Below are 27,932 nucleotides of genomic sequence, written 5' to 3'. Positions count from 1 at the left end.
AGCCCAGATTGCTGATCGTTGCGTAAATGACCGGTGAACCTGAAACTGATGGGTTTATATTTAGGGTTTTCCTGGGAGGAAGGGCGTGGTACTCGCAGCCCTCTTGTTAGCACCAACCCATTCAGTGCTCACGGGTGTCCCGTCTTCCACGTGCTGGCTGCTTCTAGCCCACAGCATGAACCGCGACAGGATTGTTCTCCCAAATGCTCTGCTGCCTCCCCGGAAAACAAGGGTGCTAGCCCAGCGAGCGCCCTGGGGGCCACAGAACAGCCCGGCGGGGGTGTCCCGCCAGCCCGCCGGGGCTCCCTCTGCCCCCCGCTCGCCCGCTGAGTCACCGCTGCGCCCCGCGGCTCCTTGCAGGGTGGATTTACATTTTCGGAGCCAACTCAGCGCTTCGCGGGGCGCGGACCCGGTGTGAGTCAGCTGCCGGGGTGGCAGAGGGCCCGTGGCTGGGAGCCACCGAGGGTGGAGGAGGCCGAGCGGCCGCTCGCCTGGATCCTGCCGTCTCCGATGCCTTAGCACCGGTGGCCTTGGGGCAGAGGCGAGGGAGCCAGGGCCTCTAGACAAGCCGGATTTCGCCTCCGCACCCGCTCTGGGCAGAGAGCTGCCGCCCTCAAGATGAGGGCGCCTTCAGAAACGGCTAAACTGTGAGGGGACGGCTCAACTCAGGCGGGCGTACCAACATGGACCCGCCACTCCCATCATGGCGGCGCCGCTCTCAAGATGGCGCCTAGCAACGGCTGGTACCACCCCTCCCTCCCGCCGCACGCAGGGCCACGCTCAAGATGGCGGCGCGGGGCGGCCGAGGGGGCGGTGGGGGTGTGGCGAGCCGCGGCGAGCCGCGGAAGCCGGGTCATGGCAGCGCCGGAAGAACCGTGCGGCGGCCGGGCCGGCGAGGAGCCAGGCCGGGATGCGGCCGGTTTGAGCGGTGCCCGGGGGAGGCGGCGGCGGCGGCGGGACCGCGCGGCCGCTGCCATGTTCCGCTGTGGAGAGGTGAGCCGGGGCGGGGAGGGGGGTTCTTCCCGCCCTCCGCTCCCCCCTCCGCTCCGGCCCCTGGGAGGGCTGTTAACCGGGGCTGCAGCTGGGCTCGTCCTCCGCCGCCGTCTCTCTGGGCTGGGGTTGGGGGGAGCCTGGCCCCCCTCAGGGATGGGAGCGAGGCGAGAGCGGCTGGAGCCGGCCCCGGAGGAGGTGAGGGGGCTCAAATGGCGGCAGCGGGGCCGGGAGGTGCCGGCGGCCCCTCTCTCCACGGAGCTCGGCCCGGGCTGCCCGGCGGCGTGGAGAGGGCCCGGGGACTCGGTTCCTGAGGCGGACCTGCCGCCGTCTGACGGGGCTGGGTACGGGCGCCGAAATCGCCCTCCTCTGGGGTGCCTCTGGGGAGGGGTTTACAGGGGCTGTGAAGTGGGACCAGCTCCCCCTTCCCTTTAGGGGGATGCCATGGCATTAATGCCAATTTGAGCTTTATTAAAGATGGTGCTAAGGTCCCAGCCACCCCCCCAAAACCACCATCATCACGGTGGGGTGGGCTGGGGGCTGTCCAGTCCTTGCACCGCATGAGGCAGTGCGCACCCCGTCGCCTTCTTGTCGGGCGGTCCTGGTGGTTTTGGGGTGCAGTTGCTGGGGTGCCTCTTGTCACCTCAGTGTCAAAGGAAGGCAGCTCAGGTGGAGGAGCAAAGGGGCTCTCCTGTCCCCTTTGGAGCCCAGCTGTCAATCGTGTGGTTTCATACGGTTAAGGTGTAAGCACGTTGCAGAAGAGCTATGGGTGATCGGATGCTGGACTGCAGTTTTGTTTGTGTATGTGTATATATATATTGTTATGTAACTCAAGCTATTGAAATGGATGGCACTTACTTAAAGGAAAGAGGTAGAAAGAGACTGCTGCATTATATTTAGAAAGAATCAGAGACGGTCACTTTCCGATTGCAAAGTAAGTGGCAAAAGTGAAATGAATGTAAACTTTTTTTTCCTCATGGTAAAGTAGCCAACAGCGAAAGAGTAAGTGAAGGTACTGTGGCTTTGTGTGAAGTTTTGCACTACCTCCATATTGTCTTCTAAGGGAAAGCTTTTGGTTTCTTCATGCAGATGGAATTACTTAAAGATTCAAGCATTTCTGTTTTGTCTCACTTTATAAATCCTTATGCGACTTGGGGTATCTGTTTTCTCACAAGTGTTGCTGAAGTTTCTGAGCTAGTAGCTTTTTTTCTTTTTTCTTTTTCTTTTTCTTTTTTTTTTTTTTTTTTTTTTTGTCCCCCAGGAGATCGTAAGTGGGGAGAGCGAGGAGGAAAGTAATGGCGTCAACTTGATGGAGTTCTCAGATGAGATCCTTTTGCACATCCTCAGCTACGTCCCTTGCACAGACCTTGTCCTGAACGTCAGGAGAACCTGCAGGAAACTCGCAACGCTTTGCCTTGACAAGAGTCTAACCCATACAGTTTTACTTCAGAAAGACTATAAGGTGGGGAGAGTAGCTTGCTTCTTCTGTTAGCTATGAAGACAAATCTGACTTCTGAAAAAATGCCAAGAAGTAGAACTTTCCAATGTGTCTGCATAAATGAACTGCTCTTGAACTCTGAAATCAAAAAAAACAATAAACTGTTTTATAAAAGCATTTGTTTTCCAGAATGCTTTGTTAGAACAGCTCTGTGCTCCCTTAGTTATCACTGACGGTATTTTATATAACTATCTCCTCTGTGTTTCTGGAAGCTAAAATGAAAGTAAATGTGACTTTCCATTTGTAGTTGTGGTGGTGTAAAGTTATCATTTTCTCAAAATATATTTTCCATGTTGTTGTGCAAAAAAATTTTGTGCATATTGCTGTTGGGCATGCAGTCAGCTAAGTCAGAAATTGTGTATGTATTATAACAAAAATAAAGCTTGGGAATGAAGGGTGATACGTTTTATGAGGACTGTATCACCAAGTGCAGGCAAGGGGAAGCCTCTCTTACTCATTTCCAAAAGAGGAAACTGGATGAAGGAGAATGGAAACATTCTCCTTTCAATTTGACTTTCCATAGATAGCTAGTTCTGCTGAAATAGCTTTGCTGTTGGAATGGAGGACCATCTCCATTTTCTACTATCAGTTGCTGAACAGATTTGGCCTCTCAGTCAGTAATGCAGAACTGTACAGACTAAGAAGCTAAAGGAAGTATAATCTTAAGAGTCCAAAGCATGGCAGACTAAGCCAGCTACCAGCAGTATAATAATTCTTAGACTGTGCTAGCGTCCTGAGACCTTTGGATAAGCCATGTAATCTAAGTGCTAACCACTGTTATCCCCATCTTCAGATGGGAAACTGAGTCAGTACACACCATTGCCATATATCTCATTGAATCTGGTTTTGTTTGAGTACAGGTGAACAAAGACAAAGTGAAGCAACTAATGAGGGATATCGGAAAAGAGATTTACCATCTGAACATGGCTGGGTGCTATTGGCTGCCCAGCTCCACTATTGATCATGTAACACGATGCAAGAACCTGGTAAAACTGAACTTGTCTGGGTGCCACGTCACCTCTCTCCGTCTCTCAAAGATGCTGTCCACGCTCCAGCACCTGCGCTCCCTGGCGATAGATGTAAACCCGGGTTTCGATGCCAGTCAGCTAAGCAGTGAGTGTAAAGCCACTCTTAGCCGTGTCTTGGAATTGAAGCAAACCCTTTACACGCCGTCGTATGGTGTCGTTCCATGCTGCACTAGCCTTGAGAAACTGCTGCTTTATTTTGAGATCCTTGATCGCTCGCGAGAAGGTTTTATGCTCTCTGGGCAGCTAATGGTAGGTGAGAGCAATGTGCCCCATTACCAGAACCTCCGCATCTTCTATGCCAGGCTGGCTCCTGGCTACGTTAATCAGGAGGTGGTGAGGCTGTACTTGGCGGTGCTAAGCGATCGGACACCTGAGAACCTTCACGCCTTCCTTATTTCTGCCCCTGGTAGCTTTGCAGAGACGGGAGCCACTAAAAACCTCCTGGACTCTATGGCTCGAAATGTACGTCTGGATGCTTTACAATTGCCCAAAGCCTGGATTAATGGCTCTGGGCTCCTGCAACACTTGAAGTTCAACAACCCTTTCTACTTCAGCTTTAGCCGATGCACCTTATCTGGTGGTCACCTGATCCAGAGGGTTATTAACGGTGGGAAGGATCTTAAAAGCTTGACCAGTTTGAATCTCAGTGGCTGTGTTCACTGCCTGGCTCCGGAGTCCTTGTTTCGAAAAGCGGAAGATGACATTGATAGTAGCATTCTGGAAAGCCTGGTAGTGTCTTGCTGCAACCTGAGACACCTCAACCTCTCTGCAGCTCACCATCACAGCTCAGAAAGCATAGGGAATCACTTGTGCCAGCTTCTGTCCAGGCTAAAGCACCTGCTTTCCTTAGCACTACCGGTTTGCTCCATCACAGATGTTGCTGCGAACGTGGAAAAGCCTCCCACAGCGTCTAATTTGGTGCCCCAAACATTTGGAAGGAAAGTTCGGATTGGTATACAGACATATCCGAGGAACTTAGCGGACCAGGCAAATCAGAAGATAGAGTCTTCGGTATTCTGGGCTCTGATGGGAAGCCTCCGATTTTTGGAAACCTTGGAAATAATTGGGTCCAGTTTTTCCTCTGCCATGCCCCGCAACGAGCCAGCAATTCGGAACTCATTGCCTCCTTGTGTCCGGGCACAAAGCGTGGGGGATTCAGAGGTGGCTGCCATTAGCCAATTGACTTACTTGCAGAGCCTCACCTTAGCACAACTGCCAAATATTCTTACTGGCTCTGGGCTTATTAACATTGGATTGCAGTGCCAGCATTTGCGGACTCTTTCGTTGGCCAACTTGGGCATGATGGGGAAAGTGGTCTATATGTCTGCTCTCATGGACATGCTGAAACACTGCAAGTGTTTGAGAGATCTCAGGTGAGGGGCTGCCGTTGAACATCTCCATTGTGTTTGTGGATCTCCAGAAATGTAGTGCATGGTTTGTTGTGGCTAGTGTCAAAACTGTTTTCAAAACTGCGAGTGTTCCTGTTCTGGTCAAAAGTAGCTGCAATGGCTTGAAAACTGGGTATTTTCCTTCCTGACTTGTGGAGAACAGGAAGGCATCGCATGCTGTCCTTGAGGGCTCAGGATATGCTCTTTAACCAGTGTTTTAAGAGCAAAAAGTCTCTATGCTGCAACGCCTTCCTTTTAGATAAGGAAGAGTGGATGCTGCATATTTGGGAGCTAGCAGCCTGTTAGGGCTGGGTTAAATACTACATGCCTTTGCTGACTTTTTGCCTTTGTGTACATGTACATCTCCTAAACTTCCAGGAAGGAAGAGACTCCTACAGTGTCTAAATAATGTAGAATTCTCCTTAGGTTTCCCAATGAGATATTTTTCTGCCTTTGGTTTGTATTAAAATCTTGCCTCTTTATTTTTTTCTTTCTTTTTCTTTTCTTGATAATATATTGAAAACATTCCAAATTTAGAGTTTGTCCTGTTGGTGTTCCTCTCCTGGTAGGATTTAAAGGATCCTACTAAGGATCTGATCCTAAAGGGTGCATAAAGGAGCTTCACAGTAGCCAAAATGTGCTTGTGAAAGCAAAGGGCACGAACCATGATGGTTTCCTTGCACCGGTCCATATGAACACAGATGTTATTGCTTTGGAAAGATGCTTTTTTTTCTTGTTTTTTCCTGAAATCAGCTTCTGTCGGTGAAACTGCTAGACCTGTCAGTCCTGTTGTCATCCTCTGTTCACAAAATGGGTCTAAAATGCCTAACAGTAGTAACAGCAAGGTCACTCCTGTCATCACAAAAACAGTTAGTGTGACTGAAATCATTGCTCATCAGCTGAGACTGGTGTTTGTGTGCATGTTCCTGATCCATTGCAACAGTGAAGGGAGCCAAAGTGGCTAAAACACCTCAGGAGGGTTTTAATTTTCCACCAGTTTCCATTTATAACAGGCAAGGAGCGTGTTGGTCTCTCATCCAAGGGATGACAGCTGTTGGAAATTCAGTTGCTTAATGCCCTGGGTCATGTGAATGTATCTTTAACCTTCAGGAGACTAAATAGCCATGGAAGAACTAAGACCTGGGGAAGGAGGTTTGGGTGTGCAGTGTTGCTTCACTCAGTCTAGGCCCTGTAGTTTCCGGAGACTTTGAAATGGAGGCCAAGAGCGATAAAGATGAGAGGCAGCGTAGAGCCTTGAATAAAGGATAAACGAGAGTGTCTCCTTGTAACAGCCAGGCGTTTTGATGTAAGCTGTCATTGTTCTTTCTTGAGTAAAGTCTAAGATTTTATATAGGTTTAAGAGGATTTTAATGTTTAGCACTTCCTCCTGATAATGTAGTTTCCTTTTCATTTGACTAATTCTCTGCTGCTTCTACCCTTTTTTCCCCTCCCCATTTTCCAGGCTGAGATGCTACTTTAAGGGGATATTCCAAAGCAATATTGTCATCTAGCGAGTGAAAGGCAGTATTGCAAGTATGGCTGTCGTGTCACAGAGATTAAACTAGAAACCTGCTGTGAGGTTGCAGGGGCTTCTGTGCTTTTTGTCCTAAACTTATAATGGACCAATAATGCTGTTGAAAAATCGGAGAAGCTTCCTATTTCCTTAGTATTAATTTTAAGCTATTACCCAAAGCACTCGTGGGCTGTTAGGATCTCTTCAGGCAATGCTACCTGACCAGCAGTCGCAGGCTGAGACTCTAAAACAGAATTTATCAATTAACAGGATTAAGTGGCTGAGATACCCCCACGTACTACAAAAGCCTACACAGAGATTATCCAGATCAGGTTGGCACCGACAGCTTGTTATCACCTAGTGGATTAACCTTCTTGGAGCTCTTGGCCTTGGTGACCCGATGACTGGGATTCCCAAGTGTTCTGAGGCCCAGTAGTAAATCTGCACTAAGCAGACGTACTCTCCTGGTGACACCGGCCCCGAGCAGGTTCTGCTTGCTGCAGACTGGTTTCTGTGAGGGAGTCATCCAGTTATGCTGCTAGTTAAAACATGGACCCCTTGTTGGTTGGGTATGGCTTCACCATGTCATTTTGTTGTCCTGCTCTGGGCTGTGACGTAAGATTGTGGATAGCCACGGTAGAGGATCCTGTCTCTCTTCTCTGGGCCAAGTGTTTAAGATAAGGGTTGAATTGATGATGGTTCTTCTTCCTGTGGGAGAGCAGTAGCTTTGTTCCTTTGCCATCCTCTGACCGGGGAGGGCTGGCTGTGGTCACTCTGTGGGCTCAGAGACCCAAGTTCTGCATCACCATGTGTGCATTGTGAATTTTTCATGCCTGCTTCTTTCTAGGCAGAGAGATGACCAGTTTGATCAGTGTTTGGTGCACTGGACCAGTAAGTCTCTAAATTGACATCAACTGCTTGTGGATGTCAGGTAGCAAAAACCAGGCTGTGCTTGTCATAAGATCAGAATGGATCTGCTGGTCAGGTCTAAGGCCCATCTTACCCAACGTGCTTTGTGGAAAACTTGCAAAACCAGGATTACTCCCTGTGGGTGCTGGAATTCTGCAGTTTAGGGCCTTTCTGCCTATTTGTGTCCTTGTCCTTTAGCACACACTGTTCAAGAGGTCTGAGCTTGCAGTGTCGGGTTGGTTATGCCGTACCGCTGGCACAAGCAGGTAGAAGGTTATCACATGTGTAAGTGAAACAGGCGGTGGGGGACACTGGTTGCTCCATTTGCCAGCCCCGCATGTCTGTCTTCTCGCTGGTCTGAAAGTGGCCCAATGAATTGCCCATTGACTTGTTTTTGTTTATTCTTGCAGGCTGGAACAGCCGTACTTCTGTGCGGGCGCCCAGTTCTTCCAGGCACTGAGTCATTGCTCCTCTCTCCAGCGGCTTTGCATCGTCTCCCGGAGTGGGACTCTGCAGTCTGACGCAGTGATGTCATTTATGGCCAACTGCCTTGAGGTCATCATGTGCCACATGTTTATGGGAGAATCTCTTACCGTTTGCAAAAATCTCCAGCAATCTATTGTCCGGAGGTGAGTGCGGAAAGGGGTTGATGTGGGATTTCTGGAGCTGTTGAAGATTTATCTCCATTTCCTTGCTTGCCAAGGTTTATATGCCTTGGAGCACTTGTTCCAAGAAGCTAATAGGTACTGTGTAACCGCTTGGCACATGAACTAGCCTCTTATTAAAATAAGAGTGAATCAGTGAAATATTTGAAGGTATTATATGAATTTTTGATTCCATTCCCACCCATGTTCTCTGCAGTTCCATTGGCTGAGTTGAAGTTCTGGATGTAAAGCTCCATCATAAATCAAATGACACTTTTTGTGTAAACAAAACATCTGCCGACATTTTAAGTACTGAGAGATTTGACCTTGAAGCTTTCCTCCTTTCCCACAAGTGACTAAGATAATTCTCCGTCCTCTAATCACTTGTAAATGTCACTTACTGATAATCCCCTGGCAGCGCAATTCAAAGCCTTTAAAGGGTTGTTGTGAAGGGTTTTTCTTCGGGGGGTGTGTGGGGGGGAGAATTGGTACAAACTGCCTTTGCACGTTTGGCAGTTCTTAAATGCATTTTGCTTGGCCCCTTGCAGTGTTCTGAGGCTCACGTGGTGGGAAACGTTTGTGTGTGAGCCGTGAACTGCATTTGAAAAGAGAGCTTTTAATTACGCTTGGCATTTTGAAATCTTCTAATAGTGGCAGTCATCTTACAAAATATTTCCCATGCAACAGACTTTCCATTATTATTTTTTTTTCTATAAGGCTTTTTCTCCGCCTTCAGTCTGTTTTCTTTGTCACCTACTGTTGCTTTGCCGTGTTAAGCTCTAATAAAAATTTCAAATCACACGGCGTTATTACTGCATCCTAAAGAGTGCTCCTCCCCCCCAGCCTTTCTCCAGCTTCAAGCTGACTTATTACACTTGGCTTGTTTCCACGGATCAAATCCAGAAGAGCCTATGACTATATTAGCTACCTACCAAACTGCACACGAGATTGTTTGTTACTGCCTCTAAAAGGCTCTGTGTCCTTCTGGGATAGTGATTGTTGGAAACACCTAAGTAAATTCCTTGTGATGTGACAAGGATTCTTTGAGTTTGTTTTTCACAGGGCTTCCTATCTGTAAAAACATTTCTTGGTTCATTTCAGTTGTGCTTTGAGTATCATTGGAAAGAACCAAAAATCCACAGTTCCCGTTGTTTATTTTGCCCTCCCCTCTGAGATGCCATTGCAGTACTGGCGAAAATTTTAATGTCCTCTTACTGACTGGAAATACGCTGTTCTGCAGTCCTTTCTCCCTCTTTTTCTCTGTCGTGGACAGATTCTCACTACGTTCTGTATCTCTTAATAATTTAAACCCTGGGAACTTTCAAAGAGCAGTTGATGCCTCGTGGAAATGTTAAAAACTATTTTTATATTTAGCAATGGTTCTGGCTGTCATACTATTTTTCTTCTTTTGTATTTTATTAATAGAGACGTTTGTATGAAAACAGGATTTTTGAAGTGGGTGTTTTTTTTTTCCCCTGAAGAGAGCATCTGCTCCCACTGCAAATTCTACACCTGAAGTCATAATCCTCTATGACATTGTAATTGGTGGCTCTGGAAACGATTTTGATGTCACGTAAGATTATGACTTCAGGAGGAGGATAAGCAGTGGGAGCAGATGCTCTCCTAAGCAACAAAGATCCTGTTCTCATGCAACTGTCTCTAGTAATAAAATGAAAGGAACAAAATACAGAAAATGATGTGTAAGCAAAGCCTGGAGTCTTCCACGAGCCATCAGCGAGTCTTTAACCACGTGGCTTTTCCAGTGATCCCATTCTCATCCCTGCACAAATGTGCCTTCAGATGGAGTCAGGAATTGGCTTTCTCTTGACTGTATTTTGTCTACTACTCCAAGGGCAAAGAGACATGCAGTAAAATCCATGTGTGAGCTAGTTCACTGCTTAAACCTGTGGAAAGGCCCTAATTCACATAGCATGGCTTCCTCTAAAAATGTGCTGCTAGTGTATCTTTAATCCAAGTTTTAAATTGGAAGAGCCCATTGGGCAGCAAGTTTGAAGTTATATATCCTTGTGCCAGAATGAAATAAGGTGATTGATCCTGTTTTGTTTTTTTTTTTTTTTTTTTGGTTTGGAATGTGTGCAGATGCTGCGTGTGCGGGGAAAACATGGAGAGTGGGTGGGAAGGAGGAGGCGAGAGCAGGGAAGGCAAGACTGAGAGCCGTTCTTTGTTTGCTCCTTTTCTTGAGCTGGGGGAATTGATCCATATTCCTCGGTTCCCATTAAGGGTTAGAGTTCCTGTTTTAGGGCTATGAGGATGGTCTTGTTTAGATTGAAAGCAGCCAAGTGATTGCTGTTTTTGAACAGGGAGACGGAGCCAAAGTGACTCCCATTCTCCCAATGCCTCTAAAAAGAGGGGAAATGCGAATGGGAACTGGGAAGGCCTAGGGCTGGACATGCACCAGTAGTTTGCTGCAGGTGGTAGAGCTGGAAGGGCTTGAAAATGCAATCTAGTGCAGTGCAATCCTTTTTCAGACGTGGGTGCACAGGAGGGCTCGGATCACAGACGAGGCTGGGACCGATTTGGGGAAAACAGACTGGTTTCAACTGCTGAGTGGTACTGGAAGATGGTGTATATACAGGGTGTGGTGATGAGAGCCTGGGTGTTAAATCTCCTGCATCACACCGATGGCTTAAAGCCTGAACTGATTCTCAAAGTCTACTCCTCGACTGTAAAATAGGGATAGTATTATGTATTTCTGTTCTACTGGCCGGAAAAGAGAGTTGTTCTCATGTTTGTAGTCTTGTGACAGCTCTAAACCAGGCTCTGTGGTGTCCATTTTTCTTGTGGGCAGTTTTCTGGTTGAAGTTTGCTGCTATTTGGGACAGATTAGTTTACGTATTTAAGTCATTAAAAGCCTCTGATTCAGTTCTGCCTCTTTTGCAATGAAACACAGTAAGCAGAACAGCACTCATCTGGAGCCCTCATCAGCAAACAAGAGGCTTGCAAGGGCAAGGTCTCCTCTGAGCTTTAGAGAAGACTCTTTCCCTCTGGGCAGATAAATCATTGCAGTGTTTTTCTTTATTCTTTTTTCTTCTGTGTGAATGGGAGGGGTAATCTCCTTTACGGTTCAGGGAGATACTCTGTGCACATGAGAAGGGCCTAGTGGTTAGAGTGGCAGATGTGGCTTGAATGATCCATATCCACTTCCCTGATCTTCCTCAGATTTCACATGTGACAGTGGTCTAGTCTCAGTTTCTCTGTAAAATGACATTTTTTTTTCCTATCACATGGTGCTCAGCTGCTGCCACACTTCAGATAGTGGCAGACCTAACAAACACAATGTTTTCCCTTTTATGCTTGGACCCTAACTTTGCCAAAATGCTTAGCTTCAAGCACGTGTTGTCTTTGTTTAAATAACTCTTCTGTTAAAACCACTGCAGCGGTAATTCCAGAAACGCTAAAATACCACAATTCAAGGACCCACAGTTGTAGGTTCAAGCGTGACCCCAGACCTGTTGCTGTGCAAACAGGCTTCTTTGCAGAAAAGGGAGATTTGCTTCTGTCTTTTAATCGGAGTTGCTGTGCTGTGATTCTTTCTAAATGTTTGCAAAGAGCTGGGTGTCCAAAGCCCAGTCCGGTCCGAGGGGACAGGGCTTGCTTCGAATGGCTTTCCCCGAGGGTTTCCACACTGTTATTTTGTGAAACAGTCAGTAGATGGAGCTGTGACCTATGGAAGGTGTCCTCCTGCTTACTGATGTGTTGCATGCTAAATAATCGTATTTATACGCCTGTATTTCTCTGCCCCAGAAATCTTGCGGGCAAGGAATTTGGATGACTTCAGAGTTACACAGCTACATGGCGTGGTTAGCGGGCACTTCACAGATGTGCAGGAGAAGTTGCTTTCCTGGTGAAGCTTACCAGCAGAAAACAGGCTGGAAGAGGGGATGGGAAATGCTTTGGCAAATATCTCCTTGGCCTCAAGGACGGATTTTATTTTCCAGTGTGTTCCTTTAGAATTGTGTCGGTTTTAGCTTAAGTGTTTAGATAGCTCCTATCATTGTAATGATTTCAAGGACTCTGCAACACCAGACAATACAAGCCTGTGAAAAGTCCTTGAAAAAACACCTTGGAAAAGATCAAGAAAGCAACAGTAAAAAAAAAAAACCCAAAGCAAAACAAAAAAATCTCTGAAAGCACGATGTCATTAGGGATTCTTCGTACATAGGGGGAAGGTGTCAAGGCATGGAGGTGAGTTGTGATTTATAGAAATGCAATCCAAGTTAAGCCATGGCAGATAGCGTGGTCAGGAAGCAAAAGATTGTGGTGAAGCTGAAGTGTGTTTTGGGGAGGTGGGTGGGTAGCTGGACTCAGCTGCTTACGTCTCCCAAAAGCGCTGTCGTCATCTCCTGGGGTCTGATAGCTGTTGGGAGAAGGTGCAGAAGGCTGGGGCTGGCTGGGGTCCTGGTGCAGCATCCCCCAAGAGCTGCGGGGTGGGGAGTGGGGGGCTGGCAGTCCTAGCTCAAGCTCTCTGCCCCTGTTCCCCTAGCCACATTGGCTACCTGTCTCCAGCAAATGGCTTTGCAAAGCGAGTGTGCAACTCAGGTGACTCTGAGGGTTAACCAGTGCTGGAAAGTGCAGAGAATTTTACTGTTTTAGGACAATCTGCCTGTTCTGGGAATCCAAGACCCAGAGAAAGAGGCACACTAACTTAACCTTCCTTCTTCTGCCGGTGTCAGGTATGAGCACCACTTAGTTTGAAGTGACTTTCACAGTAGGACTCCTGCCACTTTCCAGGAATAGCTATTTCAGTCTGAATTAGATCTTACTATTCAAGCTTCTGTAGCATCACCTAAATTTTCCCCTGCTTGTTATTGTCCTTTTTTACCATGAAAATCTTGGCTGAATCTTACCTTTTCTTAAACTGCTGATTCCAGCGGCCCTGTGTGGCCGTGAGAGCCGTGATGCTCGCTGAAGGGATGAAGCACCCTCCTGGGATTCAGTTGCAGAAATAGGGCTTCCAGGTGGGAGCATGGGGATGAAGCTGAGTATTTGGAAAGTGCTGAGTGAGCCAGTCCCTCTCCTGGCGTTTGGCACAGGACTGAACTATCACAAATGAATTTTTGCTCACCTCAGAGCTAAGCATTCCCCCCTCCCTTGTTGCTATTGCCCTGGATATCGCTGCAATATTCCTCTTGCCTGGATTCTCATTGTGGGCTCAGCCTGAGAAAAGCTCTTTTGGGTAATTCTTTTTACTGTTAGATTGGGTAGGAAGGGGCTGTTAGGGCAGTAAGCGAGTGCAAGATCATCTTTGAATTCAGCAAGATCATCTTTGAATTCCAACATCCCTCCTGCACTGCCCGCCTGACTGGTGCAATTGTATTGACACTGCAAAAAGCTGGTATTACCACCCAGGGCTTATTTGAGATTTTCAAGCTGTTTTTGCATCCCTTCACCACCTTCTCTTCCTTCTGACCTTGAAAAAGTCCCTCTCGGTACACTGCTGGCTTTCCTGGATCCCAGAGCCAGCACGGTAGCTGCCAATCCCACTCCGCTAGCCTAAGCATGTTGTGGGCTTAGGCCCTGCGTCTGATTGCAGAAGACTTAATGTATCGCTAGGCTGGTGTAGTGAATCATTAGCATCCTGTTCTAGCTTTCATTGTCTGTTTCATTTCCTGCTCTTAGAAACCCCTGAATCATTCTGTCACAGACTGAATAACAAACTGCATCCTTGTCAGCTTGCGTTAGCCAAGAATTCGTTGGCGGGCTTGGCGAAGGCTGACTCTGCTTGAGGTGTGGCCCAGACACCTTTACTTCTACCAGGGATGTTGTTTACGGGTGGGTTCAAATACTTTACAAGCCAGCACGGCTTGTGGGACCATCCCCAATTTGGCATATTAATGCATCTTCTTTTGGGGGTACTAACGTACTCTTTTCTTAAATGCATTCCTGTGGTTGACCCAAATGGCTTGTTCTAACTGCTAGCTCATGTGTTTTGAAGGGAATTCAGTCCCGAAACCTTCCTTAGAGGGTAGATTGGTTTGTGCATGAAATAGGTTTCAAGGAGTGTCCTCCTCTCTCTCTTGGCTGAGAAATAATATTGGAATAGTACTGTCGTGCTTTCTCTTCATGAGGGTGTAAAAGGCTGAACGGAAGCATTAACTGCAGCTTTAAAGCATTTCCATAGTAAAATAAATCTAATTGAGCAGTTATTGCAGTAGCTTTTTAATTTGTGGAAGAGATTAGGAAATAACTTTCAGCTTGCTCTGGCAGAGCACTCCCCTAGGATGTGTCCTGGGCGCTCTGGCATCGCTCTTTGGGTTCTTACTCCCTCCCTCTCTAGTTGTCCGGTCACATTTGACTGATGCAGAGTTCAGCTGGCAAAATAGTGTAAGAACCTCAATCTGCGAGCGTTTTTGATATAAACCTCGGTTCACAGGAGAAGTAGCCGAGTGTCACTTATGCCTTAGAGAGAAACCACAGTAGAGAGATGTAATTTTCCTCTACTCAGGATGAGTCTGAACGTGTATTGCTCATGACACGATGCAGTGGCAGAGGATGCTGCATTGAAGATAATGGGAGAGTTGGTGGTGTTGTGTGCAAATGACTTCCAGTGTCCCATCTACGCCCGTTGGTCTCAGGTTGGAGGCTGTAGTGATGGGACTTAAGGTGAGGGGAAGTCGCAGGCCTTGGGAGAATGCCGGTTTGTCCGTGTGGACGTGAGGGGATGGAAGACACCCATAAAGGAAAACACTTTATGGAGGAAATATCTCATTGTCTGAAGTTAAGAGCAACCTGTGGAATCGCAACAACTTTCCTTGGGAACTTTTGAAGTCTGTTTCTGACGTTAGAAAGAGAAGTCTGCTCGATGCTGGTACTCTGGTAAGGTTTGAAGTGAGAATGGCACTAAGGAATGGTCTGCTTTAGGGTCAGTGTGTAGAGGCTTTGGACCCCTCTTGAGAGGCTTCTGGGGGATGAGTGGGGGGCAAGGGTCCTCCCTGCTCACAGAGGAAGGGGCCTGGGGGAATCCCACCCGCAGTTTCTTTGGCGTGGCTGGAAGATGCTCTGGAGAAGCTTCATTTTATGCTATCGGCAGTCACTGTAAGCGAGGAGAGCTTTTGCAGTTCCCTGGTACTGAGTTCAGGGCACGGCCTGTGGAACAAATTTGAAGTGTACGTCTGGCCTTCCCCGAAAAGATGAGAAAAGTGTGTGTGTGTATGTTGGGTCATGCCACTTGTCAGCTGCTGCAGCTTGTCCTGGCACTTCCTCCGTTCCACCGTGCCATGCTTCAGGGGTGGGAGTTTCCAGCCTGGCTCAGGTATGCTGGCTGAAGCTTTCAAGACAGATGCCACATTTGAACTTTCAGATATGAGCAAGTCTTCCAGTAAAAACAGACTTATGCTGTGCCTGGCAGAGGATTAACAGGGTTTTTGTGCATGTAGGTGAAAGAGCTGTGTACAGGGCAAAAAGTGAGTTGGTCTGCATTCTCCTTTCTTGGGAAACTTGTGCCTCTCCAGAAGCAGCTCACCAGCATGTGGGGGAAGTCTAAATGGAGGGGGGAGAAGGTGTGCGACTGCAGCAGAGGTTGCTTTGCATTTGTCATGCATTTTGTCATGCAAACCAGAGTCCACATCTGCTCTGTCCCCACTGTGCTTTGTTCCCCCAAATCAAGTTTCTCCTGGTTTCCTTCCTTCCTTTCCTTCTCTAGAGCCTCTTTTCCCGTACGCTCATCTCAGTTTGCGGAGTTCAGAAATCTGGCCTTGATCCACTCCTGATACACTGTATTTCCTCGTTTTATCTGGTGTGTGCTGCTTTTGTTGCCAGTGCTTAATTATACCACCTTGTGTGCCCTTATTCCTGCTTGCCAGCTTTTGTGAAGTGGGATGTGCTGAAACGCCTGAGTTTGGCGTAGGGCTTTTCTTAGGTTTCTCTGGAAATCTCAAGGGGAAATACATTCTTCAGTCCCAAATACCGCCTTATCCTTCCCTTACAAGTAAGAGGCGGTAAGTTTGAGCAGCACCTAACGCAGTGGAGCTGTCGTCTTCTGGGGTCTGTGGTGCGGAGAGTTGTAGGGGGGCATAATCCATCGCTACGGGCTGGCTGGTGAGATTCTCCTATGGCTTTGGGCTGCCCTTTAGCTCTTATCGGCAGGTGGACTCGCTGGCCTCTCTAGAGAGGTATGTCTGAAAACACACGCTGAGAGTGTTTGCCAGGAGATAACTGCATTCCAGGGAGTGACTCTTTTGTCTTGCTAAAATCGAGGAAATCTGATCAAAGTGCAGCCTTGCTTTAGACTTTTTCTCTTTCTTTTTGACTTTGTCCCTGACCTACATATTGGATCCTGCCACGCTGGTTGGAAGTAATTGAGATCGTAGTGTTAGGCTATTTACCAAGCTGTTCACTTGAAAATAACCTTACTGTGTCCAGTCCACACCTGTTCTGGGATAATTTTGGAGGCAAATAACAAAGCGCCATTAACCCTTTCAGCCACATGCAACCCATTCAAGATCTAACTGTAGAGTGAGGTTATACCTCTGCTGATATCAGGAGGAATCTGTGGCACAGGGTGCGCTTCGCTGTTCGTTTCGCAGCTCCATGGATGATTCCAGCCAGCTGCTGAAGCCAGGCCCACTGTGTGTCCACATCCAAATGAGGACACTCCTTGTAAAAGTTCCCTCTGGGTGGTTGTTGGTTTGGTGTTGAGTCTGCTGGACCAGAGGCTATGCTGGAAAATATGTGTATGGGGGGTATTTTCTTTGTTATCCCAGTGGTTGTTTCTGATTAAAGGATCTGTTTTGAAGGGGCTGCTAGTCAGTTGCCTAGAAAACTTGCTTTCATTTAATTAATCATGATGAGTTTAGTCTGGAGGTTTTGTAGGAGAGAGCAAGCAAGCATATCCTTGGCTTCTTTCCCTTGGAAAAAAAGCAGGGTTTCATGTCTGAAACTGCAGCTCTTTTGTCTCCCCAGGTCGACATCCTTCTCTGTCCTTCGGGTTTAAATTTTACAAGCCATGCGCTTGCAGAGGTAGATCCAGTTTGAAGTCCATCCAGGTGTGGAATGAGGAAAGAACCGTCAAGAAGATTACAGGAGCTATTCTGCAACTCATTAACTCAATCTCTTCCCCTTCTTGTTATCTCCTCCCCATGCCTGAGGCCTTTCGAACTAGTGCTCTAAGTGCTTCTCACTTAATCTAGCCCACCTGGACAGGTGTATGAAGAAAGGAATTGCCTTCCGGGGAAGGACTAAAGGAGCATAGATTGCAGAGGGAGTCTGCTTTTGGGAACTGCTAATCCCAGTTTAACATTATGACAGCTGCTCGTTAAAATCAGGGTGTTTTTTAACAGGCAGTTAAAGGAGAGGCTTTGCACGCACATTTAGCTGAGAATAATAGTGAACCATGTGTATTTGATTTTTTTTTTTCTTAAATCACGCAAATTGTACATGGAAAGAATTCTCCGGCGTCAACTTGCTGGGGTATGGAATTTACAAGGTTTGCAGTAACATACAGTTTCCTGTTGAGGGGGGGAGAAAATTACAAAGCTTTCTTTTTTTCTTTTCTTTTTTTTTTTTTTTTTTTTTTTTAAAGATCAAGTTCAAACCTCTAATATGAATCCGGCCTCTTTGGACGGTATACTTACTGTGTTGGGGTTTTTCAGTTGTCTTGGTGGCAGATTGTCATGTAAACTTGTCTAGGTTCTCGTTTTTATAGCTACATGTAAAGGATGCTTATAAACTACAATTTTGTATATGGTGAGAAGGCAGCATGCAGATCTAATTTGGGAGAGTCTATATACAAAGAAAGAAGCAGAGTTTTCTTTGCCTCGGGGAGACGGCTGTTTCTTCCTAGCTGAACTTCAGTAAACTTGGTCTATTAACATGATTTTCTCTGCAGGACTGTGGTGTTGGATAAGAAACATGAAGAACTGAGGCAGAGGAAGGACTATCAAAGAGACATTTGCTGTATTTTATGTAATTTCACTGCAGACTTTACCAACTGCCTCCCAGATCAGCGGTTATTTGCTGGTTGATTTCTTGTAGGCAGTGCTGTGGAACTAAGAAACTGCGCAGCTCCTACACAAGCCCCCAGATCCACTCAAGGAGCGGTGTCCTTTTCTGCCAGCCCTTAGGCATGAGGCATGAAGGGCAGGTCTGTGATGCAGAAAGATATAAAATTGCCCCAGGTAGTTTTGTTGCTGGAAATCCTTACTCCTGCAGCTACTTAGGTTCAGGCAAATTAATTTAACCAGCCAGGACTGAGCAACTAGCCTTGGAATGGGAGTTTCTCTGCTACGTTTTTGGCAGCTCTACACCAAATCATTTGTGGATGGGAACATCCTTTCTGTCTCCCTGGGAAATGCCAGTCTCTTGTGGTCCTTTCTTCAGCTGGCTGTCTTGCTACCTGGGATTTTCACATGTGTTTCCAGCAGTCGAACCTCCAGCCGTTCCCTCTCTGTTTGACAGAAATCTGGCTGTTTCAGAGCTAGAGATGAGCTGGGAATTTTCCAGACACACATCTGTATAAGAGAAGTTTGTTGAGCAGTGAACTTCTCTTTCGACCCAACACAACTTGGTTCAGCCTCGGGACTGATGCTGCCAGTTTGACTCTGCCTCCTTTAGAGTGATAATGAACTGGCTCTTGTCACACGGTTCGGAGGAAGCATCTTGGTGGCACGGGGCTAATAGTCACAAGTCTTTTAATCTTAAGGGTGTAACTCTTAAGCCATAGCATAACTTCCCTTTACCTCCCAGCTTTAAAAGACTGAACTCTTGTTATGCTACACTGAGTAATACTATTTCTCTTCCCCCATGTTCTCTTACTCACCAGGTTGCTATCATGTAGAGTACTTGCTGATGGGGACTTGGACTCTTTTTGTATGGCTCTTTTTACATTATATAAATGGCTTTAACTTTTGCTGTTCTCTCCTCTGCTGTGTAGTTATAACCCTGCTGCTCTTCTCTCATGTTGTCGTATCAGGCCTCTCGCTTGCAAGGTCTGGGATGTGTGCTGGAAGGCAGACCCAGTGGTGTGATGTTGGCAAGAAGAGCTGGGAGAGCAGGAGGCGAATGTAGATTTCTCTAAGAGAGGACCAAAAGGCTAAGGCTGTAGATTCGGAAGCTGGAACCCAAAATTCAAGTGGCAAACAGAGATACTTGTGTGCGTTTCTGTTAGGGCAAATTCCTGTGGTGCCAAGACAGGTTTTCTGCAACTTGGTTTAAAAAGGAGGCTGCGGTGCGTGCGTGTGTGTGTGCATGCACACTTAAATGCTTATCTGCACATCTGAGCTTCCTAAACTTGCTTGTGCTCTAATTGCAGAGTGTAGATTCTGCATGCAGAACAACCCAGCCTGAAGGGATAATCCCAGGCTCAGCCCCGAGGGAATGCCTTGGCCCTGCTCTGGCCTGATTTTCTTAATGTCTCTGCAGCTTGCCGCTGGTTTGTAGGTGGTTTAAATTGTTATCTCTGAGCACCTTGCCCAGCTTGGGCAGAGCTCTTAGGATCTCCGGTCCTCTAAGAATACCTGTATGTTGTGATTGATTTAGTTATTTATTAAAACTTCTTCCTCCCTCCCCATGTTAGGCCCAATTTGGGCTTGTTTCAGCTCAACAGACTCACTGAAAAGGGGTGCGAGCTCAACCTGTGCTCCCCGCTGACACACAGGAGAGTGGGAGACCTTGACTTCCAGCTGCCCCTCCTGCCTCCTCTGAAGAACCCTTCCTTGCCCCCACCGCTGCGTGATCTATATCCGTGCAATCCCCTTCGCTTGCACTGGAGAATTTGTGTTTCTCCGCAGCTAATAACCTGTGTCTGATTTAGTTTCCAGGCGGACCGCCCTGCATTAAATGTCGTCATTTTCCCTCTGCTTCATGAGGACTTGACAGAGGTCATCAGAGATGTCCCCATGCGGCACTTGGATGAAATTACCTTGTTTAAAAGCAGAGTGGCCGAGGAACCTCCCAACTTGTGGTGGTGACTGTCAGAGCATGGAAAGGACAGTCAGCGTGAACACATGAAATAGCTTCTTGTTGGCCTGGATTCCCCATCATCAGCGCCTGGCCACCTCACTGGATACTGTACAATCACTTTAAATAGGTGCAATTGCAAAATAAAAAAAGCTGGTCCTTTACAGTGGGGAAACGTCTATTGGATATTGCTTGCATCTGAAAATCCTGTCTCAAAAGCTTCTGGAATCTGATGAGTATTTCCTTGTGGTTAATATGAATTGCTTTGTTATTTTACTGAAGTTAAAGGTAAGAGAAACTGACTTAACGATGCTCTTTCCCCTGTGTTGCCTATATTTCCTAAGGGCCCCTGTGTGCTTTGGCAGTGTGCTTTGTGATATTGGTGGAAATCATTCTTTGCTTCGGTCGATTTTTGGCAAAGTAGGAAGCCTAAGCCAGCTAAGAGGCACAAAAATGTGTAGCTCAATTGAAGTGCATCACATCTTTTCTATGTTACAAATACACGTTTGTAGTCACACACATACAATCACAGATATTTAAAGGTTTTTTTTGATTGAGAAGTACCACAAGGACTCTTTTTTTTTTATTTTTGAATAAGGTCATTAGCGCCTCGACCATGGTTTGTTCTTGCTGATGCTGTTTCCATCAGTTGGTCTGGTGGAAGAAGTTCTCAGCTCTTTTGGAAATCCTTGTCCTAGCATAGATGGTGCCTACAGTGAATAAGTGGAGGCTCAGATCTGATTTAAGCGCAGTCTGTCTTGCAGTGTAGATGGGAATGTAGTGTTCTGGTTCTGTCCTTAGATCCCATGCCTTGAGATCATGCTAATTTTAGAGATGTTATGAAGTATTGTCACAGTGTGATTTCAGTCAGCTTCTCTGCTCCACAGAACTTCCTCAGGCATCAGTAGTGGTCTGGATCACTTTCATATTGCCTTATTTACTGAGCACTTTTGAAAGCATCAGACAGCTGTACCAAAAGCCCGGTTATGAATTCCTGGAGTGATGTTTCTGGGTGGCAGTTGGATTTCCCTTTTCTGGAGTATTTTGTGGTAGCGCACTGGGTCTATCTTCTGCAAAACAGCTATCAACCAGAGCTGTCTAACTTCTCCATCTGTAATCTCCTAAACACTCCCTAATGTGTTGAGCAGCGCTTTTCTGGGGAAACCCAGTGTCATCCAAAGATGATGTCCCCATTCCTTGTCAGCATTTTCTACACAAGCTGCCATCTCAAAAATGCTGTTCTGTGGTCAGTGGTTCCTAGGAAGCCTGGTCTGATGGGATAGATTTTAGAGCAAAACGCACCTCACAGCTTTGGAGGACTTTCCCTCCTTGCTTTCCCATTAGTCAGGTGTGAACCTGCCTGGAAATCGGTCTTGCTGGTGTAAATCTTGAGCCAGACTGCGGTAACCCTTGTGCTTAGATATGTTAGGGTGTTAACGAGCAGGTTAATGTTAGTCTTTTACTAGCACAAGTCTGTGCATTGCTAAAACTAACTCCTGCTTTTGCTGTCTACCCTGAGTTTCTCTCCCTTCCCCACTCAGGACAGGGTGCCAGCAGTGGGTCTCTGATTTGCAGCCGGTAACAAGGTGGTGTGGCCAGCTCGTGCTCCTCCGAGAACGGCTGCAGCTGAGCCGCGAGCGTTCCTGAAGTATTTGAGACTCTGCGTCGAGTTAGACACCGCGCGGGTGAGTGCGAGGAACTGGTGCCCTGTTCTTGGCATCCTGCCACTGTTTTCTCTCCCGCTCTCCCAGCGAGGTCATTCTTTCTACCTCTTGACATATTGCTCGCCTGTTTGAATCCCTCTCTCCCTCTCCAACATCTTTCTTCTCTCATCCTCCCTTGCTTCAGCAAATCAGATGTACTTTTCGGCAGAAACACGAGCCACTGCTCTGTCCAGTTCAAGCCACTTGAGCTCTGCCTAGTTTTTGTCCGTGTTTCTTTCCTAGAATAAATGGCGAGGGTTAGGCAGGGAGCTGTTTGAAATGTTAGCAAAGCTGCTTTCTCCTTGTGCCTCTAGCCTCAGGGCAGGGTAGAGGGAAGGCTGAGGGTATGGAGCCAGCTCTCTAGTGCTTAATGTTCTGTCCTGTGGAGGGATCCCGATGCTTGGTACATGCTGTAGGAGCGAGGCCATTCCCACCCTCAGCAGGAATTTTCCCTTCACATACACGCTGTGGCACCGGCAAGAGTTTGGCAGAACCGCCAGCTCGCCTGTTCCTGTCCTGCTGGAAAACCTGGCTTGGGGGACAGTGGTATGCAGAAAACTCCTGTTGCTTAATGGTGATGTTAACCCTTCGGTCTTGGGGGTTAGAGTAACCTGATGAAACATGCTGTGCCTTTTGCTTGGCAAAGCGATACCCATCTGCCTCGTGTCTTGCTGGACCGGGGCAGGCAATCAGGCATGTTTTATAACCCGTTATTCTGTTGCCTGGAGTATGATGTTTAGACATCTGTATTCACGCAAGCGGGTCAGCAGTCCTGATGCAAATGCTACCAGTTATAATCGGGGCTAGGAAAGGTCACCCACAGGTAATAAAGATAGCACCACAAACAGTGATAAAGAGCTAAAAACTCCTTCCACCCCCGACTCCCCAACTCTGGGCCAATGCTCGATATCTCTACTACAAATCCTCTTATGGTGAGTGAGAATTTCCGCTGCTTCTGCACTCCAGGCAGGATTCACCAGATGTTAATAATGTGCTTATTTTCTCTAAGTGCTATTTTGGCATCGGTGTTAATTACAATTTATATTCTGCAACATTTACACTGGGAAAAGAACCCACCCTAATAGTCCCCAATTGGCAGAGCCGGGCTATTAAACATAGCACCATATGTTCTGAGCAGAGCAGTATATGGGACTCGGAGCCCACTCAGCGCTGAGACTCCAGCGTGCAGTGTTAGAGGAGGAGAGGAGAACGGAGAGACGGGTGTTTTGTTCCTAGCTTTTATTTAATATGAAATCCCCCCTCCTTTTCTCTGGTCTCTGTCCCCATCTCTCCAGAAATCTCTCTCCCGCTCTCTATGAGGAGAGCATCTAATGAGGTGATTTCTGAGCCTGCTGATGCCACTGTCCGTAGTCTAAAATAAATGAATTCAATTATAGAAGGTGCCCTTCTCGCAGGGGCTGCCTCTGCAGGATTCCCAGTCCCTGCTGGCGTGTTTCTTGCTGCCCTCCAAATCAGACCTCCGATCTTTGGGGACTGCAGAAGACATCTTTTCTTTGACCACCAACGAGGTGTCCGCGCTTCTTTGGGAGAAGGATGTTCTGGGACAAGTGCCATTAGAGGATAAAATCAGAAGTTGTTTGCTGCTCTGCTAATGTCCAAAGTCTTGTTTAGCAACATGGCATTTGGTTCCTGCAGGCTGGGAGGGTCTAGACCTCAAGAGTGACTGTGGTTTTGGTGTGGGGAATTTGGTGGAGCTAAGTCACCAGCGTTTCGGTAGGTTTCTTAGAAGGACTGTAGGTTAAAGGATTGCTTCCTCAGCTGTTTCGCAAAGCTGATTTCGTGGTCTCTTTAGAAAATGGCAGCGTATCCACTGCTCCGTTTGGAAAGGGGGCTGTGTGGCAACGGCCTTTCCCTTCGGGAGAGCTTGGATTATAGTTGCTCGTCTGTCGGGGAGATGGTTCGGCAGGAGGAGAAGCGATGGGAGTGAAAGGAGGCCGGCAGAAGTGTGATGTGGACCTCGAACTGGAAGTCAGACACGCACTGTAAGACTTGCCTCAGTTTCCCCGCTTGTGAAAGGGGAGGAGGGCTCACCCGCCTCGCGCAAGGGAGCTTGCAGGAGCGCAAAACGCTCTCCCCACCCCAGGCAAGGTGGTGCTCCCTTGGGAGGAGGGGACAGGGCTGGGGTTGCTAATGCAGGTAGCAGAACAGCGACCCTGCTCACTTTAATTCGCATGACTACCTCCTCCTCTGCCGAGGCCTGTGAGACTCCCAGGGGAGCAGAGCAGGATCTGTCCCTTCGCCTTCCTGATCTTCAGAGGCATGAAAGTCCTGGGGTGACGCACAGGAGCGGGACTGTGCATTGTGAGGTGCTGGGTGCTTTCTCCCAACAGCCCTTTTTTAGGATGGGGTATCCCCCCATGGCCGCAGAACCGTGGGGCTTTTCCGTTGTGGAGTTAATCGGTGCAGAAGGGTTGTTTCGTCTGCTTAAGGGAGATGCAATCCCCCTTGGCCGATCCCAGCCGAGAGTGCCCAGCCAAAGCTCCTCGCCCCTGTCTGCAGGGAGCCCCGTGCAGGGAGCCCCGCGAGCCATGCTGGGCAGTGCGGAGGCAAATCTCCTTCCTTTGCAGCTCTCCCGCCTCTGATTAGATGCGCAGACAGCCGGGGTACTCTAGCAGGAGAATCATTTCCATAGAAACCAATTGGGATGTTGTACGGGGAATAATGATTAATAGTGAAGGGATGTTGCCTCAGGCCCTTTTCATTTTTTAGGGGGCAGCGAGGGACAAACCGGAGCACAGGTGGGGGGACAGGCAGGCTCGAAAACTAATGGAAACCATCCCTTCCATTAATTTCCAGGGCAGCTTCCCCTCTTCTCCTCCTGCCCTGCCCCCCACTGCTGTGTCCCAGCTTTCGTCAAATTTTCAAAATGGCTAACCTGGTTAGAAATAATCATAATAATAAAAAAGGATGGATGAGGTCTGACTACTAACATTGTTGCTGTTAGCAGCAGGATTTCAGCCATAAAACATGAAGCAAGGGAGGCATTGACCTTTCCACTGTTTGAAATGAATGGAGACATCAATATCTATTGTTTTGTGGCATTGACCTCTGACGCTCTCGTTTTGCCCTCTCCTTTCTTTTTTTTTAATTTCCCCCTGACACTCGAGGAAAGGGGTCAGTTTGTACCATCTATTGATCCCGATCTTACTTGGTGATAGGGAAATAATTAGAATTTTAAAGATCTCTGCTCCACACTGGCGAAATACATACACAGACGCGCACGCTAAGCTCCTGCTTCCTGCGTTGCGTTCTCCCCCCTTCCTTGCGGAGATTCAAAGCTCTGAGATCTGAAGGAAGACAGATCAATATAGGTTTAATCATGATGGGGGTTTTATTTCAGTTTTTTAAATGGTAAAGTGTAACGTTTTATGTTAATGTTGTCAGAGTCTGGCTGCCTGGTGCCTTGTTTTATTTATTGTTTTAAGTAGCCCCTTCTTTTGTGAACTTCATCTATGTACAGAGAATGTGAAATCAGGCATTGCTAATTAGCTGTATGACAATTAAGTAATGTAGCACAAAACCATTAGGACACTGGATTTGTTTTTGAAGTTTGTCCTTTGAAGTGGAAGCTGCAACTCCCTGCCCAAGGCTGCTGGGGAAAATGTTTTTCTATCAAAACTTTCTTTGAAAATAAAATGTCAGTGTAAGAGTCCCCATTTCTGTCGTGTCTCCCTATAAACAGCGGGTGGAAATTGTTTCTCATTGTAAAAACTGCTGGCATTGATAGAAAGAGGAATTCAGAAAAGCATTAAATGGGCAGTTGGTCTCCAAACACCCTCGGTTCTGATAGAGATGTTACCAAAATGGCTTGTTTAGCCTGTTGAAAGAAAACGGTACTGCCTTGGGAGAGAAGACCCAGGTCACAACCGAAGCCCTGGCGATGGCAAAGGGAGGTGGCCCTCAAAACGGCAGGTTAGCCTCTGACGCCAGCAGTGCCCTCGGGATGTGGCGCAGCCTGGTCGCAAAGACCGACAAGCTCCTCGGTTTGGGCTCCTCCATCTGTGCGCTCGTTTGACACTTGTGTTTGCATCTGGCCCTTTGTTCTAGTAGTGAGTCGAATTCTGAATGTGCAACTTTCATGTACGCCGGTGGCATGTAAAACTTCAAATAAAGAGTGAAACTGATTTTGAACCAGGTCTCTCTCGTTGCCTCCTGCCTCTTATTTCCCTTTAAAACCAAAGCCCAAAGCCGTCCTCCTAGGAGGCATGCTTTGCTGTCGCATTTTAAGTTCAAGCGACGTGAGGTGAGTCGCTGCGGCGAGGTGTGTGTGGGCAGGGATGTGCCTGGATGTAGCCCCGGTCTGGACTGGGAGTTGTGGAAGTGTCACCTGCTGGGAGTGCTGGGGTGAGCGGTGCTAATGGGGTTTGCAGCTCTGTTTCCCCAGGTCTGAGGTTTGCAGATGCTGCTCTGTGCACCTTGATGCTTTTGGCCGTGGGCTCAGCTGCACATTAAAGAAGGAGCTACTTTGTGTTCAGGAACCGCTCTGTGGATCTCCGGGCACTCAACTGCTGAGCTGTGTTGCTGTGGGACAAAACAACCGTTATCCCTGGGTAAGTGAACCAACGTGACTTGCAGAAGGTCCATCACTCTGAGAAGCCCCAGGCAACAACCCATGCCTTGCTCTGACCACTCCAACCCTCGGGCAGCAATCTGGACCTGCACCACTTCTTTGCATGAAGCCAAGGGCTGAAATCAAGGATCTGGTTAAATGTGAACTGCGGTGGCCAAAATCCTATTAATGCCACCATGACTGCATGGATGTAGTTGAGTTGGGATGGCTGAGGCTGTGGGAAGGGGAAGCCGGTATGGTGGAAGCAGGCAGCGCGGGCTGCTCGTGATGAAGGAAACTGCAGGCATTAACCTGCCCTGGCAGCAGCAGTTCTGCCCTTGCAGCCACGGCAGACGCGTGGTCCCTGGATCCAGGGGGCCTGCGGTGGTGGCTGAAAGCGTGTTGCCACCAAATATTGAAGGGGTGGAGGGAAGTGGGATGGATGTGCTGGACCACAGCCCTGTGCACGCTACAGCTGGAGCAGCGCCAGCCGCTGGGCTTGCCTGCGTGGAAAGGCTGGTGAATGCTAAAGAAAATATACATCCTATTGAGCTGTCTCTCGTGTTGCTGTTTCTAGGGCGCAGGATAGCGATACAGGGGGAAGCTGGGCTTCAGGAACAGCTTGGTGGAAAACAATGCAGCTCGTGTACCCACGTGCTTAAATCAACTCACCCCAGGTAGGCGAAGCACTAGGAGATCACTCAAAATTGATGTCTGATCAGTTTTTAAAAGGTGAGTGAGTCCATGTGTGACTTCAGGTGGGACTGCAGGAGAGCACGTGTGCTGTCGTCTCTCCCTGCAGTGATCCAAGGTCCTGCACCAGGTTTTATTTCAGAGGGGATCATGGGCTCTCCTCTGTTGTTTTTCTGTTCTGGCAGCTCTGTTCACAAGGGCACGGAGCGGAGACCCTCCCTCCATCCCTCCTGCGCTCATGTTTAACTTATGGATTTTATTGTTCCAATAACTTTTATCTAAACGTGGTTTTGGGGGAGGGAGGAAAGAGATAAGGAGGGAGGAGGCTGAGGAAAGAATGTGCTTTTAGACTCTGCTAAGCCTCCAACTTATCGCCGGGGCTTGCCACGGGGTTTCGGCATTAACGATCCCAGAGGAGGACTTAAAGGGGAAATGGCTGAAAGGGCTGTGGTCGGTATGATACGCTGGTGGGAGGAAAACCGGGGAAGGCCCATGTGGAGCAGCCCAATTCCCATTCGGTACTGATCTTGTGCCCTCTGCCAGCTTATCTGTTGGCAAGGAGGGATGTGACTTGGTTTCCAGGAGGGGGAACTGGAATGGAGGTATGAAAGGGTTGAGCGGTGGAGAGCTCAGCTTGGCAGGAGGAGAGATCTCTTGGATGTCTCGGTGTGTTTCTGGTTTTGCCCTCACCTATACAGCCAGTATTTGGGCAAGTAGAGGATTGATCTCTACGAGGAGGAGTCAGGGAGACGGGGCAAGAAGCACTTCTGCTTGCAGTGGGGAAGGAGGAGGCTGGGCCAGTGCCTCAAACCAGGTAACGGCAATCTGAGATCTGTTTAAAGAGAAGAAGAAATAAAATTGGGAAGGCTACTGGTTTGCGCTGTGGGTTTTCTCTCTCCTTTCTTGCCTGTCTCCCAGCGGGGGTGGGTGACCGCAGGCTGGAGCCTTGCACCTCCAGAGATGTTCGATGGTCCCCGGGCTGTCAGAGGGCTTTGGGCTAGCGGCAGCATGCGGATGTGCAGACCTCGGAGGACGGTTCCCAGATCCTCGTTGTCCTCCAGACCCAGCTGTGTGAAGAGG

The 27,932-nt window shown here is 47.9% G+C and overlaps 1 protein-coding gene across 1 annotated transcript; it reads left to right on the top strand.

Moving 5' to 3' along the window:
• Positions 1–688: 688 nt before the first annotated feature.
• On the top strand, positions 689–26,837 carry FBXL18 (F-box and leucine rich repeat protein 18). Its single transcript, XM_075165352.1, is given in 7 exon segments — positions 689–754; positions 756–833; positions 835–993; positions 2,252–2,452; positions 3,349–4,889; positions 7,737–7,955; positions 19,741–26,837. Coding segments are annotated over 7 exon segments (2,406 nt in total). The 5' UTR covers positions 689–703; the 3' UTR covers positions 19,898–26,837.
• Positions 26,838–27,932: the final 1,095 nt, after the last annotated feature.

Source organism: Calonectris borealis, chromosome 16 (genome assembly GCF_964195595.1).
Source record: "Calonectris borealis chromosome 16, bCalBor7.hap1.2, whole genome shotgun sequence".
Classification (NCBI taxonomy): domain Eukaryota; kingdom Metazoa; phylum Chordata; class Aves; order Procellariiformes; family Procellariidae; genus Calonectris; species Calonectris borealis.
The sequence above is the reverse complement of the archived record's forward strand: the minus strand, read 5'-3'. Positions and strand labels throughout refer to the sequence as shown.